This window comes from Bos indicus x Bos taurus, chromosome 3, assembly GCF_003369695.1.
Source record: "Bos indicus x Bos taurus breed Angus x Brahman F1 hybrid chromosome 3, Bos_hybrid_MaternalHap_v2.0, whole genome shotgun sequence".
Taxonomy (NCBI): Eukaryota; Metazoa; Chordata; class Mammalia; order Artiodactyla; family Bovidae; genus Bos; species Bos indicus x Bos taurus.
The window spans coordinates 20,818,869-20,840,851 of NC_040078.1; the positions used below are offsets into that span (position 1 = coordinate 20,818,869).

At 44.0% G+C, this 21,983-nt stretch overlaps 4 protein-coding genes across 4 annotated transcripts; 2 read left to right on the forward strand and 2 right to left on the reverse strand.

Annotated features, from left to right (window-relative positions):
- Positions 1-1,139, reverse strand: LOC113887723 (histone H2B type 1). Its single transcript, XM_027534913.1, has one exon. It carries the CDS (start codon positions 1,027-1,029, stop codon positions 649-651), a length of 381 nt encoding a protein of 126 aa, XP_027390714.1. The 5' UTR covers positions 1,030-1,139; the 3' UTR covers positions 1-648.
- A 128-nt stretch (positions 1,140-1,267) lies between these two features.
- Positions 1,268-1,889, forward strand: LOC113887714 (histone H2A type 2-A). Its single transcript, XM_027534905.1, has one exon. The coding sequence runs from the start codon at positions 1,386-1,388 to the stop codon at positions 1,776-1,778; it is 393 nt and encodes a 130-aa protein (XP_027390706.1). The 5' UTR covers positions 1,268-1,385; the 3' UTR covers positions 1,779-1,889.
- Positions 1,890-2,709: 820 nt separating this feature from the next.
- On the forward strand, positions 2,710-21,366 carry LOC113882947. Its single transcript, XM_027526176.1, has 5 exons — positions 2,710-3,271; positions 3,808-3,963; positions 10,318-10,495; positions 10,584-10,741; positions 20,849-21,366. Exons 1-5 carry the CDS (start codon positions 2,867-2,869, stop codon positions 21,263-21,265), a joined length of 1,314 nt encoding a protein of 437 aa, XP_027381977.1. The 5' UTR covers positions 2,710-2,866; the 3' UTR covers positions 21,266-21,366.
- Positions 6,339-10,619, reverse strand: LOC113887735 (histone H4). Its single transcript, XM_027534936.1, has 2 exons — positions 10,184-10,619; positions 6,339-8,616 (listed from the first exon to the last, which is right to left on the reverse strand). Exon 1 carries the CDS (start codon positions 10,585-10,587, stop codon positions 10,276-10,278), a length of 312 nt encoding a protein of 103 aa, XP_027390737.1. The 5' UTR covers positions 10,588-10,619; the 3' UTR covers positions 6,339-8,616; positions 10,184-10,275.
- Positions 21,367-21,983: the final 617 nt, after the last annotated feature.

Sequence of the window (21,983 nt, forward strand, 5' to 3'; positions counted from 1 at the left end):
ACCCAGGGATCAAACACAGGTTTCCTGCACTGCAGGCGGATTCTTTACCATCTAAACCACAAGGGAAGTCCATCTACTTGGCTTAGGTCCACAAGTTATTGAATAAAACACAATTCTTAACTCAGGTTGTGCATTTTTCAGTGGACAAATGGAATCGAGATAACCAGGTGCACTGTTTTCTATTCATGCTGGGGCATGGTATCAAAATATTGCTTTTAAAGTAACATTAAATTTGGTTTTTGAGCTCAAGAAAAATGAACTTGAGTTGACCCACTCTATCTGCTGTAAAGTAACTAATGCTTAACTTTCCACCCTCCCTCCCCATCCTCCTGAGTAGATTTACACTGACCATCCATCTCTCACGGTTTTACTGGAAAAGGTAAGTTACTTGCATGAGTAAACAGTTACTCTAGCTAGTTCTAGAGTAATTGACAAGACTTGGTCCTTTCTGGAGTTTTTCCTCTTCATCCTAAGGGAAAGGACAGTTCTTACTAGAAAAAAAAATCGGCGGTACAAAAAAGTACCATAATAGACAACAAAAATAAAGATGACAGCTGCTTCTACTGAGAAGGTGGGTGGCTCTGAAAAGAACCTTTAGAACGTCAAGTGGCTGGGCAACTCGAGCGAGCGCCGAGTCCCGACAAGGACTCACTTGGAGCTGGTGTACTTGGTGACCGCCTTGGTGCCCTCGGACACGGCGTGCTTGGCCAGCTCGCCGGGCAGCAGAAGTCGCACGGCCGTCTGGATCTCCCGGGACGTGATGGTCGAGCGCTTGTTGTAATGCGCCAAGCGCGACGCTTCGCCCGCGATGCGCTCGAAGATGTCGTTGACAAATGAGTTCATGATGCCCATGGCTTTGGACGAGATGCCGGTGTCCGGGTGCACCTGTTTCAACACCTTGTACACGTAGACGGAATAACTCTCCTTGCGGCTGCGCTTGCGCTTCTTGCCGTCCTTTTTCTGGGCTTTGGTGACGGCTTTCTTGGAGCCCTTTTTGGGCGCGGGAGCGGATTTTGCCGGCTCGGGCATAACTGCAAACACAAGCTGCACAGATAACCAAAAACGCAGACGGCAACAGGGAGCACCCGGGCTGACCGGCAGCGACTCGGTACTTATAATAGAGACTGTAGGCAAATTAAGGTTCTGATCACGCCCCGTTGCGATTGGCGAGATTTCAGTGGCTCTCTCGCGAGGGAGACAAGGTTATGTAAATGAGTGGATTCTGACTGCGCTATCCTATTGGTCACGAGGCCGAAGATGTGCTGTAGCCAATCAAAGTGCTTCACAGGCAATCGCCGTTCTGCCTATAAAAGGGTGAAGTGGGGCCGTGGAGGGCGAGTTTGTCGGGCGTTTGGCGGGAGCAAGTGTTAGTGGGTGTCGCTGTCATGTCTGGTCGTGGCAAGCAAGGCGGCAAGGCCCGCGCCAAGGCCAAGTCGCGCTCGTCTCGCGCAGGCTTGCAGTTCCCGGTGGGGCGGGTGCACCGCCTGCTGCGCAAAGGCAACTACGCTGAGCGGGTGGGGGCCGGCGCGCCCGTCTACATGGCGGCGGTCTTGGAGTACCTGACCGCCGAAATCCTGGAGCTGGCGGGCAATGCGGCGCGAGACAACAAGAAGACGCGCATCATCCCTCGTCACCTGCAGCTGGCCATCCGCAACGACGAGGAGCTGAACAAGCTGTTGGGCAAGGTCACCATCGCCCAGGGCGGCGTTTTGCCCAATATCCAGGCCGTGTTGCTCCCGAAGAAGACTGAGAGCCACCACAAGGCAAAGGGCAAGTGAGGCCGGTCTCCGCAAGTCCTACCCAGCTCTCCTGTAGAAGGGGCATCTGTAAAATCAAAAGGCTCTTTTCAGAGCCACCCACGCTTTCAAATAAAGAGTTGTTAACAATAACTTTTCGATTCCAACCTTGTCGGTAGTAAACGGGGAGCCCAGCCTGGGTTGTGGTGGACCGTAAAACCTAGGACTTAAGCCAGGTGAAGGTAGGAAACTTGAGCGCGCCACGGTCGCTTCAGTTCTAAGTGCTCCGCGATGGTTTATGTTTGGGAGTCGGATGTCTAGGGTTCAACACCAGTTGTTCCCCAGGCCTTTGCCCAACTCGAGGAGGTCTAAGTATCAGCGGGATGTTCCCTCACACACGCATACATCTCGGACACCCCAGTGTGTTAGGGAAGCGGACAGATGTGAAGAAATTGGCGGACCTGGGTTTTTGACTTAAGTCTACTATCTTAAAGGGATAAAGATGCCTTAGCGGTGGAGATAGAGGTCCCCGGTTCGGCTTTTAGAAACGGGATCTCGCGCCCTGCCGCGGGGGAGATAACTTTCCGATCTTTAAAGCACCGAAAGGAGGAAAACAAACCAAGATCCGTCCAGCCAACTAGACTAGGAGACCTCTGGAAAGGTAACTGCGTTCAGGGTGCTGGGGGCGGGGGTGGTGCAAACAGGTCGAGGTTCAGTTTGGGAGTTAGCGTAGAAAGCAAGAGGGTATCGTAAGTAGTGTGTTCTAAGGGACTGAGAAGGAACATTGTCACAGCTGTTCTCAAATATGACTCTCACCCTGAAATAAATGAAAACCGAGGAGAGGGAAAAACTAGGCAAACTGGAAAGTAGAAAGGGAGGCCGATGGGCGGTGGGGCGGTGGGGCGGTGGGGCGGTGGGGCGGAGGGGGCGGGGTAGGGAGGAGTCGGCCCAAGCCAGTCAGTGGCGCTAAAGAGAACGACGTCCCAGCCAATGGATAGCCAGCGCGGGACTTTCAAGTATTGTCCCGCCCAACTGGGAAAAGACTGCCTATAAAGACTGCTGCAGCGGCCGCACCCCTGGTTACTCTTCCTGCGCGGCGCTGGTCCCGTAATTTCGCGTCTTGGTTCGCTATGGCTCGTACAAAGCAGACTGCCCGCAAGTCGACCGGTGGCAAGGCCCCGCGGAAGCAGCTGGCCACCAAGGCGGCTCGCAAGAGCGCGCCGGCCACGGGCGGCGTCAAGAAGCCGCATCGCTACCGGCCGGGTACCGTGGCCCTGCGGGAGATCCGACGCTACCAGAAGTCGACCGAGCTGCTGATCCGCAAGCTGCCGTTCCAGCGGCTGGTGCGCGAGATCGCGCAGGACTTCAAGACGGACCTGCGCTTCCAGAGCTCGGCCGTGATGGCGCTGCAGGAGGCGAGCGAGGCCTACCTGGTGGGGCTGTTTGAAGACACGAACCTGTGCGCCATCCACGCCAAGCGCGTGACCATCATGCCCAAAGACATCCAGCTGGCTCGCCGCATCCGCGGGGAGCGGGCTTAAGAAGTGTGCGCTGTGCTCGAGGTTCCATCAAATCCAAAGGCTCTTTTCAGAGCCACCCACGACTACACTTGAAAGAAGCTGTGTCACTTGTCCAGGCTCTTTAGGCAGACCTTCGCATACTCCGGGAGGGTAGGGCGCGCTCAAGACGGGAGGACCTTAGAGCGCGCAAAGCTCTGGACTCCGAACAGACATAGGCTAAAGGCCAGTTATCCAGTCTAAACCTTTGCTCGCTGCTGCCTTCCCAGATGTCAGTAACTTAAGAGTTGGGTCAGTGTGCTTGTCTGGCCTGGCGGGTTGCCGCTGCTTCCTTGGGCGCCCTAGAACGTCCACCTTGGCTGCTTAGAGTTGGCCCTGTGTTTTCTTGTAGGTTGGGGCTCTTTTCCAGCGCCTTTGTGCTCCACTGTGGCCCACGATTGTAATTGTCCCGGGAGCAAGGTGAGCTGTGATTAAGTGCGGGGCGACTGGTGGTGTGGGGAGGTGGGTTGAGAGAAGGCGGAGTCACGGGAACGCTCGGGATTCGCGGGTCAAAGGGCTTTTGGGCGGCTGAGACCCGCGCACAGATTGGACCTTCTTACCGGTCCGGGCGCTTGGCACCCCCCATCCCCCGCCTCCGGAGGGATACCGCCACTCGGGTCCTGACCCACTTCCGCCGAGTAAAGTGCGGCATTTCATCGCTTCAAGTGCCAGTAATTTGAAGCCTCACTCCCACCCTCTACTTCTCAAAAGCCGGGGATGGAATGATAGGGTGATTGTACAGACCCTAAAGCCACTTTGGTGAGCTGGGTGTTAAAGGGATTGCTTTCCTGCCCAGTTCCACAAAGAGACTCCTGGAGGCTATCGCTTCAACCTCTGGTAGTGTCTATATCTGTTTCATTCAGACATGTGGGAAGTCTCTTCTCAGGTTTTGGGTTACTCAGTGAAAGGAAAGAAATGGGGCTCCGAGCTCAAGTTTGGGGAAGAGATCAAACAGGCAGAGCATGGTCTTCCTTTGGGGAAATGAAGTCCTCCCCACCCCCCCGCACCTCCCCCCACCCATTTCCCGCCCCCCACCCCCCAGCTTCGCCCCCGTTAGGAAATAGTGAGAGTGGAGGCCTGAGATGATTCTTGTACCATTTGGGCCGGGGGTGAGGGGGGGTGAAAGTGCAAGGCCTCTAATGGGCAGCAGAGTAGGGGCAAGGTCTTGCACAGCCCTTCTCCACAGATCTCAGACACAAAGGCTGTATAGGTCTTACCTTAACCTTCTCAGTCATCTATCTGAACTTGGACGAGGCCAAGGCCTGTTTTCTGTTTTGTCTCAGCACAGTGACAGGTTAAAAGCATTTGTTATAGAAGTCAGTGAGAATACAGAGGAGGGAAAAGGAAAGATACTTTTTTTTTTCTTCTTAAGCTTTAATTCAGTTCAGTTCAGTTGCTCAGTCGTGTCCGACTCTTTGCGACCCCATGAATTGCAGCACGCCAGTTGGTCCATCACCAACTCCCGGAGTTCACTCAAACTCATGTCCATTGAGTCGGTGATGCCATCCAGCCATCTCATCCTCTGTTGTCCCCTTCTCCTCCTGCCCCCAGTGCCTCCCAGCATCAGAGTCTTTTCCAATGAGTCAACTTTTCGCATGAGGTGGCCAAAGTATTGGGAGTTTCAGCTTCAGCATCAGTCCTTCCAATGAACACTCAGGACTGATTTCCTTTAGAATGGACTGGTTGGATCTCCTTGCAGTCCAAGGGACTTTCTTTTTTCTTTTTTCCAAGGGACTTTCAAGAGTCTTTCTGCTCCAGGGTCACAGCAATTTCCAGAGCATGCCTCCAGGTCTCTGCCTAGACCCTGATTACCTGCTTAAGCCCTCAATGCAGGGTGGATCTAGGACCTGTGTCAGTACTCTGAGTTAAAAAGTAGTAACTTTTAAGGTGTGGTGGGGCACCACCTTTGCACTTATCATCTCATCCATCCTCATGGTAAAACTTTCAGGGACAAACAGACATAGGGCTTTCTGAGATACAGCTTGAGGCTCTCAGTTGAGTGACTTGATTTGCTGGCGTATTGAGTGCAGCACTTTCACAGTATCATCTTTTGGGATTTGAAATAGCTCAGCTGGAATTCTATCACCTCCACTAAGCTAGTGATGCTTAGTGTAGTGATGTTTGTAGTGATGCTTCCTAAGGCCCACTTGACTTAGCACTCCAGGATGTTTGGCTCGAGGTAAGTGATCACACCGTTGTGGTTATCTGGGTCATTAAGATCTTTTTTGTCTAGTTCTTCTGTGTATTCTTGCCACCTCTTCTTAGTATCTTCTGCTTCTGTTAGGTCCATACTGTTCCATACTGCACAATAAAGGTCCATCCTTTATTGTGCCCATCTTTGCATGAAATATTCCCTTGGTATCTCCAATTGTCTTGAAGAGGTCTCTAGTCTTTCCCAGTCTATTGTTTTCCTCTATTTCTTTGCATTGATCACTGAGGAAGGCTTTTTTTTTTTTTTTTATCTCTCCTTGCTATCCTTTGGAACTCTGCATTCAGATGGGTATATCTTTCCTTTTCTCCTTTGCCTTTAGCTTCTCTTCTTTTCTCAGCTATTTGTAAGGCCTTCTCAGACAGCATTTCCCTTTTTTGCATTTCTTGCAGGTTATACAACAACAACAAAAGGAAAGATCCTAACTTGAATAATCTGGTTCCAGAATTCATGCTCTCAATTTCCAACAAGAAGTGTAACTGATTAGTCCATTAGCTCCCTGCAGGCAAATCTATATGGGAAGCCAAACTACAATCAGAAAGATTGGAAGAGCCTGGAGGCAGATGACTTCAGTGGCTGCCATTACTCAACCAGGGTACCATTTCACTCTAAAGGCTGCCTCATTACAAGAACTGGAAATGCTCACTAGAGAGTCAGGGTACGTCTGCCTTGGAGGGTATTTTGATGATTGCAACCCCCTTGTTCCCTCCTCTCCTCCCTCATTTCCAGCCCTCTTCTCTAATAAGGTTGTGGTAAGAAGTTACTTGGTTGTAATCATAGTCTTCTACTCTACTACCAGATAAGAAATCCCAGAGATCACTGAATAGAAAGGCCAAATAAAGATGTTCAAACCACAGTTAATTGAATCCATTTAAAACATGAAACAAAGAGCAAGGGGAAATGAGGAGCAAGGGGAAATTAACATACATATTAATAGAATAGGGTTCAATGATGGGGGAAGTACAACACTGTATCCAATGCTGAGTTACAGTTTTCTGTCCTGTCTTGCTGTGTGGCCTCAGCCTTCCCCGTTGATGCTGCAGTTAAAAAGGACTAGAGATGAGAGTGGACAAGGGGACTCAGCAGACAGAAGGTGCTTGATCCTAATTTAAGCTTGTTCAGTCAAAGAGATACAGGGGCAAGTGTGCCTGGCCGTTATTGTAATTCACCAGTAACTTGCTGAGTAGCTATGGATCTCTCTGTTTAGCATGCAGAGGACATTGGGCAACAGTGGCTGTCACCAGTGGATGGCTGATAGAAGCCATGAATACTGGGCATTTCATGTATCTCATGAATATTTGATATAGTGCTTACTTGGTACTTCTGCCCTTTCATATATCTATATAGGAAGATGCTCTATTTATTTATATTTAACATTTCTTACAGGCTATATTATAACTTTCTACTTGTTATAACTTTCTACTCTTTATATACATTTTAACAGTCAAGTCAGCTGGCAAGTTTGATTCTTTAAGATGATTTCACATTTTTCTGCTCTAATTCTGAAAAATCTGGACCTGCCAACTTGTTCATACCCACCTTTACCCACTGTCTTCTTTGCTCTTTAAATTTTGACTACACTGACTCCCGCTTCCCCAGTTATGAAGCATAGAAGACCTACATTGGGTGAAATAGGCAGTAAATACACCAACTTAGGTTTCTATTTCATTACAAGACTTTCACATAGAAAGATTTCACTTTAATCTTTCAGAGATCTTCTCATTTGATCCTTGAATCATTTCTGTAAGAAAGTCAGGAATTCTCAGCAATATTACAATGAGAAAATGGGACTGTGGCAAAGTTAAGATTTTCCATGGGCCATATAACCCAGAATCTCTCTTCCTTTCTCCCTCATTCCCTATCCACCCCACATCTTCTGATTGTCTGGGTAGGGGTGGGGGCTGGTATTATACATGCTTATTTAAGATATTGGAACAATTCAAAACATTAAATGATTATAACAAAAACCAACACCTATAAATCACTCAAATTTCTGTGGACATTCTTCCTGATAGTTTTCTATATATCCATACATATTTATATGTACTAATATTCTGTATTAATGATAATTCTATACTTTTGGCTCACATAGAGAAATAACATGTACATTAATAGTTTCAATATAAAGTTTGGAGTCGAATGTTTCAGAGGAAGAACGTTGTGAAAGATGACAGGCACATCTAGCCTTCAGGAGGATAATGCTATTCAGAGAAGTTGGGAGTCTGGAAAGGTAAGGTAAGTCTTCGAACTGGTCCAGTGTGATGTCTGATTAGCCAGTGACACTTAAGTGCCTCTATCATCATGGTAATGGAAGTAGACATGCAGACTAAACAATCATTTGTATGCATGTATTGTACTGAAGGTCCTGAATCACCCATGGGAGGAACAAGCTGATAGCCAGGGCTGGCTTAAACAGTATTTGAGCCACTCAGGAGGTAGAAATGGAAAGGAAATTATTTTGTTACCAAATTAGAGGTGAAATAGCATTATATTCCTCACTGTTATACAAACCAATGATATTTAGTAAAACAAGTGATTTTTAGTAAAACAAGCTGACTACATTTTTTATTCGTGCATTTTTTTTTTTGCCCCAAATGCTTTAAGGAAATAAGCAATTCTACCTTTTCCTCCTGTAATATTTTGTCCTAAAAATTTTTTATTAGGATCATTTACCTAAAGTTTTCTTTTTTTTTTTTGGTATCAAAGAATGCAAAATTTAACATATTGTAAACAAATTAGGGCAACATATACTCAGATTCTAAATATTTTTGTTTGATTTAAAGAAAAACTGTTATTTAACCAGTTGTTCTCAAACTTTAACGTGTTTCAGAATCAACTGAAGGGTTTGTTAAAATACGAATGGCTAGATCTCACTTCCCAGAGTTTCTCATGCAACAGGTCTGGGGTTTTGCAAAATCTGGGTTCAAGATTTTGGATTTCTAGCAATTCCCAGGTAAGCTGATGCTCCTAGACTAGATACCACACTTTGGAAATCACTAGTTTAGATAATGGATATGTCGCACCCTCCTTCCTTTATTCTTTGATTTCTCTTCAAAATTTGATAATCTCCTTCAGAGGATCTCAGCGAGGATCAGATATATTCAATCTACATTGCCTTTAAAATGAAAAAAAAAAAATTCATAGTGATGTTTGAAATAGAAATGTCATCAGTTGCTGTTGAGATTTTAATTTGAAGGGAAGATGAAACATCTTGAACATTGAATCCTTTTGTTTACTTCTCACTTGGTCATCTTCACAAATGTTATTCTTGCCTTTCCCTCCCTGATCCTCCCCCTCCCCTTTACCGTATATCTTATCAGGATGCCAGGCATTCTGCTTCTTCTTAACAGCCTGATACAAGCCCCACCTCTACAGCCAAGCCTGCTCATTTTCCAGCAGCCAGTGACCTCTGCTGTTAGGACTCCTATAATAATCATCATTTACATTTCGCATCATCCCAAATATGTGACACCGTGTACTTTTGGGCTGTGTGTGTATGTATTTTATGTAATATTTTTCTCCCCTAGTCCGTAGGGCTGCAAAGAGTTGGAAACCACTGAGGAACTGAGCATTCACTCCCTCATTCTGATAATAACCTCTTTAGGGCAGGTTTCCCATGCTTTGACTTTCTGGCATCTCCATTGCTAAGAACCATGTTTTAAACCTAGTTGACCAAGTGTTTGATGCTAATGAGAGCAGCCAAGTGTGGAGACCAATAAAGCAATATCTTTTGCGAATTGACAGAATTTCTTCTGTAGGATTTTTTTGGGAGCTACAGACAAGCCAAATTTAGCTGTAAAATCATAGGCCTGGAACATTAAAAAAAAACCTTTTACTTGCAAATATAATAGCTGCAAAACTATAATTAGGTTTAAGGACAAGAGGTGTCGACCTACACTTCAACTCAAATTAGGGCAATTTAGCAGTGGTAGTATAAAGACTATGTATCTCTATCTATATATAAAAATTTGCTTTTGCCTTGTTAAAAATTAAACTGCTTTCTGTATTGATGGTATGTTTCTGACAGTCTGTTACTCTAAGCTGCAACAGGCCTTAATGGAAAAATCACATACCAGAATTTTGTTTCTTGAAGACGTGTTTTCACATTAAAGTTATGTACTCTGCTCAACTTTTGAAAATTAGTATTTGTTTCTACATTTTATCTTTGTAATATCACCGAAAGACAAATGTCTTAAATCTTTAAATTCTTCCTTGAATGTTGTACACACACACACACACTACTCTCAGCAGCTAATTGTGAGGGGCCTTTAGCATAAAAAGCATAGGACACCAGAAATACCTTGCATACACTGGTCGGATAATTTCCGAATGGGTTTAAAACTCAATGAGCCCACCTCTGACCTAGCAACCCCTTATTTGCTTCATTTTTGAATGGTCGGTTACTGGATTTATTTCTTTGCTAATGCTCTTGCACCTTCCCAGGTAAGATCGTAATGGTAATTACCACCACCCAGTGTGATCACCAGAGCTGGAAAGTGAAGCCCACACAAACTACTTTCCACAGCCTGGTCCAACGATTACAATTGACAGCGAGCCCAAAAGCAAACTTAAGTCGAAACAGACAAGAGCAGCTTTTGGTAAATGACTTGTCTTCCGAGCCGTTAGCACTTTTAGGATTCGCTACTTCTGACACCACTCTAGACAGATACAAAATTACCTACACTTTTAAGTATCCAGCTCTTCAGATGACCGTGTGGTTGGCCCTAAAAAGGGCCTTTGAGATTGTCGTCACACACAGCACAGGGGCAGCAGCTCAACCTCCGAAGCCGTAGAGGGTGCGTCCCTGCCGCTTTAGCGCGTAGACTACGTCCATGGCAGTGACCGTCTTGCGCTTGGCGTGCTCTGTGTAGGTGACCGCGTCCCGAATAACATTCTCCAGAAACACCTTCAACACGCCTCGGGTCTCCTCGTAAATGAGGCCGGAAATGCGTTTGACTCCCCCACGCCGAGCAAGGCGCCGAATGGCGGGCTTGGTGATGCCTTGGATGTTATCTCTCAAGACTTTGCGGTGGCGCTTGGCACCACCCTTGCCTAAGCCTTTGCCGCCTTTTCCTCTTCCAGACATGACTGAGCTGGTCAGAAAACCTCTGATACAGAAAGGGCTGCTTTCCCCCAGATATACAGGAGCAGCGGACCTGACTGAAAACCGAAAGCGCGCGGGCGGGAAGAGGTCCCAATTGTCCCCGCCCACTCGACTGTCCGTCATTTCTGCGGTTTCCGTATCCTCCTCCACCCTCCACAGAGCCCTCTAATGGAGCCTCTCATTTTTATTTATTTTTTGAAGTATAGTTGATTTACAATTTTATATTAGTTTCAGCTGTACCAACAACGATTCAATATTTTTATAAATCAGATTGCATTTAGTTATTATAAAATATTGGCTACATTATCTGTACTGTAGAATATGCCCTTTTAGCTTATTTATTTTATACATAGTACTTTGTATTCCTTAATCCTCTACCCCTATCTTGCTCCTCTCCTCTCGGACTGTACTCTTTTAAAAGATCTATTTGCCAGAATTCCCGGGAGAATTCGGATCCAAGTTTCCGGATCCTGCCGCTGTTTTCGCCTGTCTCGCTCCATCTGTGAGGTCCCAGAAGACATTAAATTTAGGCTAAGAAGAAAGGAATGGGGAGAAAAACCAGAGGACGGGCAGATGGAATCCAGAGACAGAAAGGAGTTAGAGAGCTCCGCGCCGGATCTAACCTCGACAGAGAGATCCTAGGCTTCGAAACCACGGTTACATAAAACAGCAGACACGGTTTCCACAATTAGACTGACAGACCCAGGAGGCGATCCCTAGGGCAGCTGCACCTGGCATGCGTGAGGACGGGGAAGAGAGAGAGCGCAGTAATTCCCGAGTCTCGTCTCTATTTTGTGCGTATGAGGCATGGAGTTTCACCTCACCCAGGAGAAATCAGATCCTAGGAAAATTGGTCTCTATACTGCAAGGCTTCTAACGTGGAGGTCAGTGAATCCAACGCACTGTCATCCTAAACTCTGCAGAAAGAAGCAATACATACAAAAAGAAGACTGAAGGGGTTTCTGTACCTCAGTTTCTACAGATCCTCTACATCTGACCCTTGTTTTTAGCAAGAATTCAGTACCTAAATTGAGACCCCACATGGAGCTAGCAAAGTTTGCTGAATTGGGTTTCACACAAGAGGACATCTGCTCCATATTGAGAGTCATTATCAGAAACTGCCTTATGAAATTGATTGGGGTTCTACTGATAGCACATTCATTACCAGGGTCTTCTGTAGAATATAGGAAGAGATGTGGTTTCTACCTCAGAAAGAATTATCTTTTTTCTGAGATATGCTTATTATTATTATTTTTAATATCTAAAACATACAAACTTTAAAAAAAGAAAAAAGCTAATGGCTAAATGGAGCAATGTTAATAAGATGCAAAAAATTTATGTCCAGGATATTAGAAATTATAATTTTAACTAATATATTTGCAAATTATGTTGTATTAGCCTGGTCACTGGTGGGAAATAAGTCATAACAGACCTAAAAAAAAAAAAGCATAAACAACTTATCTGCCTTCTTTCATCTCTCCTTTAGTTCTATCTTCTGTGTGCTGCTGCTGCTGCTAAGTCATTTCAGTCGTGTCCGACTCTGTTCGACCCCATGGACGGCAGCCCACCAGGCTCCCCCGTCCCTGGGATTCTCCAGGCAAGAACACTGGAGTGGGTTGCCATTTCCTTCTCCACTTCTTTGTGCTAGTGAATCTTAAATCTATATCTTTATCTAAACTTCTAGGCTCCAGGAACAGAGATTCTCCTGGTTATTCTTTAGTCATTTTAAACTCAAAATCTCCCCAAATCAAAATGTTTAAACTCTCCAAGGTGTGACTCTTGTGGGGGCTGAGGAAATATATTCTCCTCCTTCCACGCTATAAAAATTGAGATTCTCTCTCTGCTCATGTGGAGAAGGAAATGCCAACCCATTGCAGTATTCGTGTCTGGAGAATCCCATGGACAGAGGGGCCTGGCTGGCTACAGTCCATGGGGTTGCAGAGAGTGGGACACAACTGAGTGACTGAACAACTCTGCTCATTGGATGGTGCTATCATAAATCACAAGCCTAAATGAACACCCTGGAATTCACAGTAGATCTTGAAGGGTAGCATCATATGCCACCTCAGAATATGACTGAGAGTTCTGGACATGCTACTTCAAAATATATGGCATTGGTATATTGATTATTTTGAGCTATAATACTTTGAAAAGCAGCTAATGTAGGGATAGACTTTCTTTGAACTCCTTTACCTACCTAAGACAGATCCTCAGAAAGGAACTCAGTGGAAATCCCATGGAAATGGGATTTCTATCAACCAGGGAAGATTGGCTCAACACAGGAGAGGAAACTGGACATCACTACCACACTCAGACAAACATCACAAATGATCACACCACTCATCTGTTCTAAGGCCCCATTCATCATTCCTAAATATCATTTACTCTCCTTTAAAGGCCTACCTGACCACTCTTTCCTATTAAGATGGTATTTAAGTCTGTATTCTAAGCCATTTGAGGGAGTTATTCATTTTCCCCTGTATCTCTCACATAAACCTGAGGTATACATATTAATAAATTTGTTTGTTTTTCTCTTGTTAATCTGTCTTTTATTATAGAGGTCTCAGTTGAGAACTCAGAAGGGTGAAGGGAAAATTATTTTTCCTTCCCTGTAATATCTTCCTCTCCATTTGCTGCTTCAGGGCAGAGAAACACATGCTTTTTTCTGACTCTTTAGCCACTCTTACAGAATCTATCACATTATCTTTATGTATCTTTTGCATCTTATGTATTCCGCCCCCTCCCCCGCCCCCAGCTTTGAGTGCCCGGCAGTGGTTTTTATTTTTCTTTGTAAACCAACATGTTGTTCAGTATCTAGCACAAGCTCAAAAATTGTTTATAAAATGAACAGTTCCTCCATTTGACTGCTTCAAATGCTACTAGGAAAGAGACACAACCAAAGTGTAAACAACTGCAAGCCAAGGTTTGATCTCAAGTGCTCTCGGCCTGCAGAAGCTTGAAGCAGGGCTTTGGTTCCTGGCCAGGCTGAGGCTGGGGTCGTGGTGGTGAGAGCACCAAATCCTAGCCACTAAACCAGAGGTCAGTGACAAGGCCCTGGCTCTCTGGCTTTGCAGAAAAGAATTTGCACAAAGATGGAAAATAGTGAAATCAGTATTTGTTAGGAGGAAAAAGAGTCCAATATGTGCAGACAGACACACGGGCAGGCTGAGAGAGAGTAGCACTCTCGTGGTGGTTTGACTCACTTTTATGGGGCATTGCTTCCAGGTTTCCTTTGGCCAATCATTTCTATTTGCCTGGTTCTGAGTCTGTATATGAGAATCCCAGGGACGGGGGGGCCTGATGGGCTGCCGTCTATAGGGTTGCACTGAGTCGGACATGTCTGAAGCGACTTAGCAGCAGCAGCTGAGTCTGTATTTGGTATATCTCAGGATCTTTCCATGTGCTCATATGCATCTCTTAGCCAAGATGGATTCTAGTGAAGAGGCTTAAGGGTAGTTGATATCAATTACTATGAGGTGATGCCCCCTCCCTTTTTGACCTCCAAGGAGCCTTTCTGCATATATGTAGCCAGGGAGGTCTCCTTAACTTCATGAATGAGAAATATGTGGTCTTTTATCTCTTATCTGGGCAGAGCCCAGCCTCCTGAAAGAAACTGTTCAGCCTAGGGTCCATGTATCTCCTTCCCCAGGCTGACAGAAGTGATGATTTTTGATGTCAGAGGGAACAGGGCCCTAGGCAGATTCAGAGAGAGTATCTACAAACTTTCAGTATGCTTCATCTGCCTGTGAAGCGACTAATCACTCATTACCTAAACAAAATTCTCTCCAAAATAAATTCTCCTTTTCTCTGTTGCAAGTAAATTCAGATTGAGAAAGCAATCCATGTGCAGCTGTATTAAATGCAATAACATATGTACACTGTTGTTACAAAAATTAAATGAATGTTGAGGAAGAGGATATGTTTTAAAAAATACTTTTTTTTTTCCCAGACAGGCTATATGTAGGTTGAGTTGTGAGCATTCTGTTCTAATTTTCCCCACAGACCAGAAGTATTATGTGTCCTGCTAACAACTGTGGCCTGAATTTTTTTTCTAAGTTGGAGTTCAGTTCAGTCTCTCAGTCGTGTCTGACTCTTTGCGACCCCATGGACTGCCACACGCCAGGCTTCCCTGTCCATCATCAACACCTGGAGTTTACTCAAACTCATGTCTATCACATTGGTGATGCCATCCAACCATCTCATCCTCTGTTGTCCCCTTCCCCTCCCACCTTCGATCTTTCCCAGCGTCAGGATCTTTTCAAATGAGTCAGTTCTTTGAATCAGGTGGCCAAAGTATTGGAGCTTCAGCTTCAGCATCAGTACTTCCAGTGAATATTCAGGACTGATTTCCTTTAGGATGGACTGGTTGGATCTCCTTGCAGTCCAAGGGACTCTCAAGAGTCTTCTCCAACACCACAGTTCAAAAGCATCAATTCTTCGGCGCTCAGCTTTCTTTATAGTCCAACTCTCACATCCATACATGACTACTGGAAAAACCATAGCCTTGACTAGACGGACCTTTGTTAGCAAAGTAATATCTCTGCTTTTTAATATGCTGTCTAGGTTGGTCATAGCTTTTCTTCCAAGGAGCAAGTGTCTTTTAATTTCATGGCTGTAATCACCATCTGCAGTGATTTTGGAGCCCCCCAAAATAAAGTCTCCTAATGTTTCCATTGTTTCCTCATCTATTTGCCATGAAGTGATGGGACCAGATGCCATGATCTTAATTTTCTGAATGTTGAGTTTTAAGCCAAATTTCACTCTCCTCTTTCACTTTCATCAAGAGGCTCTTTAGTTCTTTGCTTTCTGCCATAAGGGTGGTGTCATCTGGGTATCTGAGGTTATTGAAATTTCTCCCTGCAGCTTGATTCCAACGTGTGCTTCATCCAGCCCGGCATTTCACATGATGTACTCTTCAAGTAAGTTAAATCAGCAGGGTGACAATATACAGCCTTGATGTACTCCATTCTGGATTTGGAACCAGTCTCTTGTTCCATGTCCAGTTCTAACTGTTGCTTCTTGTCCTGCAAACAGATTTCTTAGCAGGCAGGTCAGGTGGTCTGGTATTCCCATCTCTTGAAGAATTTTCCACAGTTTGTTGTGATCCACAGTCAAATAAATGTTAAAAATAATATCTGTAGCCGTTAAAATCCCTGCAATATGTAGCTCAAATCTCATCAGGATGGTTAATGAAGCAAAATAAGTTCTTGTTTGAATAGCTTTAAAATACTGTGTGTAACTTTACTTGAACCTACTACAGTCCACAGGGACATGTTATACTGGAAAGCCAGAAATTGTATAAACTTATAGCAGAGGGAATTGGAGAAGGAAATGGCAATCCACTCCAATGTTCTTGCCTGGAGAATCCCAGGGATGGGAGAGCCTGGTGGGCTGCCGTCTATGGGGTCGCACAGAGTTGGACATGACTGACGTGACTTAGCAGCAGCAGCAGCAGCATAGCAGAGGGAAAATTTTCTTTTACATCTTAGATTCTGTGACTGGGCCTGATAATTAAACTGACATAAATCCAGTCAAAAGGAAAAACGAATGTAATTTCATATTTCTATGTGTATACAGGAGTCTTCAAAAGGAACATGAAGACCTAGGTAGGCCCCGAGCTTATATATAACTTTTAAAACAATTAAAAAACCCGATGAATTCTAGAGATGTGACAAGACCAAAGGGTTTGGACAAAGGTAGCTAACTATGTCGGAGAAGGCAATGGCACCCCACTCCAGTACTCCTGCCTGGAAAATCCCATGGACAGAGGAGACTGGTAGGCTGCAGTCCATGGCGTCGATAATAGTCAGACACAACTGAGCGACTTCACTTTCACTTTTCACTTTCATGCATTGGAGAAGGAAATGGCAACCCACTCCAGTGTTCTTGCCTGGAGAATCCCAGGGACAGGGGAGCCTAGTGGGCTGCCGTCTATGGGGTCACACAGAGTCGGACACAATTGAAGTGACTTAGCAGTAGCAGCAGCTAACTATGTGAAGTTAACTGCAGGAGTTAACTAGGTAGAGAAGTAACTAGGAAGATATGGGTTAGTTTAATAAGGTTTGTTTGAGCAAATTCCTCTTGGCTTTCCAGGATTCCCTGTCTTGGAACACGCTCCTGTATAGGGAAGACATCTACTATATGGGGCAGGGGGCTTAATCTCCTTTTTTAAGGAAGAAAAGGGGTTGTCAGAGGGCCCTTCTTGCATCTGCTGTTTTTCAAGTGCCTTTTGTTTAAAAAGTGAAAGTGAAAGTTGTTCAGCCCTGTCTCTCTTTGCCACCCGTTGGATGTAGCCCATGCCAGGCTCCTCTGTCCATGCAATTCTCTAGGCAAGAGTACTGGAGTGGGTTGCCATTCCCTTCTCCAGGGGATCTTCCTGAACCAGGTATAAAATCCAGCTATCTTGCGTTGCAGGTGGATTCTTTACCATCTGAGTCACCAGGGAAGTCCCCTAGTTTAAAATAATCCTTACATTAAAGTGACATATTTTAGGGGTGGCATATATTGCCACTGATGGGGTTCAAGACATGCTACTCCAAAATACAGCACCTCAGCCTATTGAGTAAGCTGAAGAAATTTTGAGAAAATGACAAGAGGGTCACTATGACCTTCCCCAGACTTTCTCACCTGAAAGAGGTCACAAAACTCTTCTGTGAGAGGTGCTCTCCCTATTCCCAGAGAAAAAGAGCACCCTTATCTCTGAAGACAGAGGGACACACAGAAGAATCCTAACAAGCAGGCCTTGCTGTTCCCCCAGTTTAGTACACTTACCTCATACTCATTAACCTCTCATATTTCTACACAACACCTGCTCTTCATTAAATCTAGCATAAAAATGCTCAGGCTTGTTTCTTCAGATCTTCATTTCCTTATGAATGTTCCTGCATCATGTAAAACTTAAACACGTGTGTGCTTTTTCCCCTGTTAATCTGTCTTTGTTTACTTTTCAGACTCAGCCAGGGACCCTAAGTGGGTCAAGGAAAATTTTTCCTCCCAGACACATTCCCTCACTGTACCTTACAGGCAGTAGTGTTAGGGTCAGGCAGGAAAGGGGAAGTGTTTATCCAATAAGTAGAGTGTTGGGGGAATGAGTTTAGCTCAGAATGGGATAAAAAAGGAAACTCAAAATCCTTTGCCTTCTCTCAATTTTGTCCAGGGCTGCAAGCCATTCAAAGTGAAAAGAAGCAGGCATGTGGCCTGAAACCCACAGGCTGAAGATTTAGCCTCAAAATTGTGATACTTGAAACCTTGGGGGTACTTGAAGCAAAAAAAGACACAAACTGTCTTCCTAGAACTTATAATTTAGTTCATTACTTTTGTATTAAAAACAAACACATGCACATACAAAACATTATATTTTTGCCTGCTTATTTCCTATGGCAAAATTTAAGCTTCTCATGCCTGTTTTCTTCCCCTGTTCAGTACTAAATAATGAAATTTTAGTGCTCAGTCTTAAAACTGCAGATTCTTGTTATTTCTAATGAAAGAAAGTTCAGAAATATTAAAAGAGAAAAAGATTGGCTCTTCCTCACAGCTGTAGCAAAGCACAGATTCTTCTGTTATAAACTTGCTTTTGATAAAGTGGTATATTGAGAACACTGACAGGATTATTACTCTATTGTTCAATGTCAATACTAGGTGAGACTAGGTGAAATTGAACTAATATGAATCAGAATTCTCTTATTAAAGGTGACTTCTAGACAATCATATATCATATTAAAGATGACTTCTAAGGTGACCATATATTAGATTGTTATATTCAGAGAAATGTTACTTATGACCCTAAGTAATATACGATTCTGATTATCTTATTTGATTTGTTGTCTCAGAGTTAACATTTAAGTTGGCATCACTGTTTCCTGAGATGTAGAAATTCTTATTCAGCTTCTTTATTAAGCCAGAGGAACCCTTTCAGAATTTTCTCATTCTCTGTTATAAAGATACCAACTAAAAAAAAAAAAAATGCACAACATGAGAGGTGTGAGTTAAGTTTTATTTGGGGCAATATAAGGACCGCAGCCTGGGAGACAGCACCTCCGATAGCTCTGAGAAACTTCCAAAGAGGTACAGGGAAAAGACAATATATACTTGATTTTGGCAAAAAGGGAGCACATGCAATCAAGCACATATTTTTTATAGAAAGTTTCTGCTGGCGTTATGAAACTTCTGCTGGTCACGAGAAACAAATATCACCATGAAGGATTTTAGTGTTTTTCTAGATATCTTATATCTGTATTTTCTTATAAGAATCGGGCTCATGAAATCAGCTCCTGAGAATATCTAACTATCTAAAGCCCCATCCTGCCAGTTTTCCAGAGCCCAGGGTGCCTAATTTCTGCTTTCCACCCTGAACTCCTTCAAGGTGTGTTGGAGGTCAGCAGCTGCAGCAGCCCATGACTTAATCCTCGTAGAGGAAGACGGCAAGCACCTGTGGCAAGTGCCAATTTTTGGTTGATAAAGGTAATACAAGTCCCATTACTGTTGGATTCTATATAAACAGACAGCTTGAGAATCTTTTTCTTGTTTAAATGAACACATCCCATACAGCTTGGCCAAGAGTGGATACATCAAAACAAATTAAAAAAAATTTTTTTTCAAAGAAATGTGACACTTGGGTGGACAGCTTTGGGCTGTAACCCAAACACCTGCCGTGGGGTAGTTTCTTCTTCTGATGGGAACACCTGAGTTGAGTAATTCGATTGTACGTTGGGGAAATTCTTTAGTGCTTTAAAATATACCCCAAGCCTGAAGAAACTGGAAATACATTGTAATTTCATTCTTGTGCTTTAGAATATTATGTAGGCCTTGTTACTTATCCAGGATGAGCCATAACATCTCTGAGACTCAGTTTCTTTATCTGTAAAATGAGTTTTTAAATAACATCTATTTCACAGTTGGAATTAAATAATATGCATAGAAAATTTTTAAAATACTGAGCGGTGCTCTGTATATACAAAACATTATTACAAAATAACCACAGAAGATGGTAACAGTTGTTCATATCAGCAACACTTTCTCACTGACATTTTACATCTTCTCTCTATAGCAGGAGATTGCTGCTGCCTAAGGAGATGTCTAATATGAATCAGAATTCTGTTATTAAAGGTGACTTCTAAGGCAACCATACATCACAGAGTGTCTCTACCTTGTGTTTAATGTTCAGGAAAAACTCTCAAAATCACTTTAAACTTCAGGAAAGTGATCATCATACCTTGGAGCTAAGTTTTGAGCCTCTTGGGCCTGATTTTATTCTCAGGTTTGAGTTTTTATATGCGATGTTGTTCCAATCAAATAAGCATATCATTAAAAGTGTTTATTACAACTTTAAGCATTGGTAACCTTACATAACTTTTGTTTTATTACATGCAATTTTCTGAGAAATTCTTCAAAGCACAGGAAATAAAAGGCAAAAGATCTTCAATTTCTGTATAGAGAATAGAAAAGATTTGAAACTGTAAGCATTAGGAAACACTTTATTGAAAATATGATAGCAAATCAGTAATCAACGAATTATGTGCTTTGACCCTTTAACGTTAAATGACTGATAAGCAACTTGACTATTTAAAACTATTCACTATTGTAAGGAAGAAATTAATATTTCCGGTCTTATCTTCCCTTAATTAAAGCGTTTTGTCCATAGGACGTAATTACGCATTGATGGATTGAGGAGAAAACCCGCACTCAGTGGGTGGAGGGAGGCAGATGGCTCTGAGTTGGTAACCATCAGCACACAATTTTGGTATAGTTCCGAACCAGGTAAAGGTTAAGTTTAATTTCTGGTTCCTTCAACTACATATTGTTTTGTTGAACCTCAGTAGTAATGTAACTCTCGCTTAGCTCAGTGTCAGGAGCTAAATAAATTTGTTAGTTATGGGAGAGGAGTTACAATAACTAGTAAGTGGAAATGCATGCTGAAACCTAGGGCGTGCTTGTATTTTGAAAGAACCTGCTAAAATATAAATCCCAAGCGTGCAAAAACACTTCATAAATTGTTCTTACGAAAGTTAACAGCAATATAAAGAAAAGGTCTTTTTAAAAAAAATCTTTAATAAGATTATAGAAAAGGACTGGAAAAGGGAGGTTGTAAGTAAAGAGACTAGCATTACAATCTTCTGCCCAAATAGGATTGAATTCTAGCCAATGAGATTACAATTTCGGAAATTGCTAGCTTTTCTGGCCCAATCAAGACTAGGCTAAGTCTATAAATGAGACTGCCTAGGGGGTCGGAGAATAAAACCTGTGAGATACTATGGCGCGTACGAAGCAGACCGCCCGCAAGTCGACCGGTGGCAAGGCCCCGCGGAAGCAGCTGGCCACCAAGGCGGCTCGCAAGAGCGCGCCGGCCACGGGCGGCGTCAAGAAGCCGCATCGTTATAGGCCGGGCACCGTGGCCCTGCGGGAGATTCGGCGCTACCAGAAGTCGACCGAGCTGCTGATCCGCAAGCTGCCGTTCCAGCGGCTGGTGCGCGAGATCGCGCAGGACTTTAAGACCGATCTGCGCTTCCAGAGCTCGGCCGTGATGGCGCTGCAGGAGGCGAGCGAGGCCTACCTGGTGGGGCTGTTTGAAGACACGAACCTGTGCGCCATCCACGCCAAGCGCGTGACCATCATGCCCAAAGACATCCAGCTGGCTCGTCGCATCCGCGGGGAGCGGGCTTAAGGCGTACATTTTAAAGTAGACGATCTAAAGGCTCTTTTTAGAGCCACCCACGTTTTCTTAAAAAGCAGCTGTACCAGCTTTCACTTTAGTCGGTGAACTCTTAATGCACGAGTGTTAAGGGTAAAGCGGGTAGGGGAGTTTAACACGCGTTGAGTGGTGAGGTTATGGAGTTAAAGCTGACAGACGCTAGAGGGAGCCCCAGAAGCAAGGTCTGGGTCGTTTTTGTTAACTGAGCTTACGAGCTGGTTTGATTTCTTAATACAGAGCTCCAACCTCGCCATTTCCTTTTTTTTTTTTTTTGAGAACCTAGCCATTTCTGAGAAAACTTTGCAAGAAGCTAAATTCTCTGCCAGTCGTTTCTAGCGCTTTCCAAGCTGCTAGTACAAAACGTTAGCACAAATCTGAATACTGAAGAAGGTCGTCATTATGTGATAACTGTAGGAATGGTAATCGGCTTCAGCTTGATTCTACAGTTACTAGAATTAGGCCAGATGTTAGATAAAATCCTCGATCCCCAAATAGTTCCTCGGTACTTCAACTGTTAAGAATGGGGACAAGAGTCCTGAGATATGTAGGATCCCATCTTCCTAACTGCATGAGACAGAAGGCGCAAACTGTAAAAAAAAAAAAAAGGCGGGGGAGGGGGTAGGCGGCTAAGGTATTGTTGCGAAAACCAGAACCAAACTTCCACAAAATAGTACAGAGGAGTAAAACGATG

Excerpts from the sequence above, each read along its gene's own strand:
- LOC113887735 (XM_027534936.1), bottom strand. The coding sequence starts at position 10,587 with ATGTCTGGAAGAGGAAAAGGCGGCAAAGGCTTAGGCAAGGGTGGTGCC.
- LOC113887723 (XM_027534913.1), bottom strand. The coding sequence starts at position 1,029 with ATGCCCGAGCCGGCAAAATCCGCTCCCGCGCCCAAAAAGGGCTCCAAG.
- LOC113887714 (XM_027534905.1), top strand. The coding sequence starts at position 1,386 with ATGTCTGGTCGTGGCAAGCAAGGCGGCAAGGCCCGCGCCAAGGCCAAG.
- LOC113882947 (XM_027526176.1), top strand. The coding sequence starts at position 2,867 with ATGGCTCGTACAAAGCAGACTGCCCGCAAGTCGACCGGTGGCAAGGCC. Across the intron at positions 3,964-10,317 it reads TTTCATCGCTTCAAGTGCCA|CGCGTAGACTACGTCCATGG; the intron begins GTAATTTGAAGC and ends CTGCCGCTTTAG. Across the intron at positions 10,742-20,848 it reads CCGTCATTTCTGCGGTTTCC|GATACTATGGCGCGTACGAA; the intron begins GTATCCTCCTCC and ends TAAAACCTGTGA.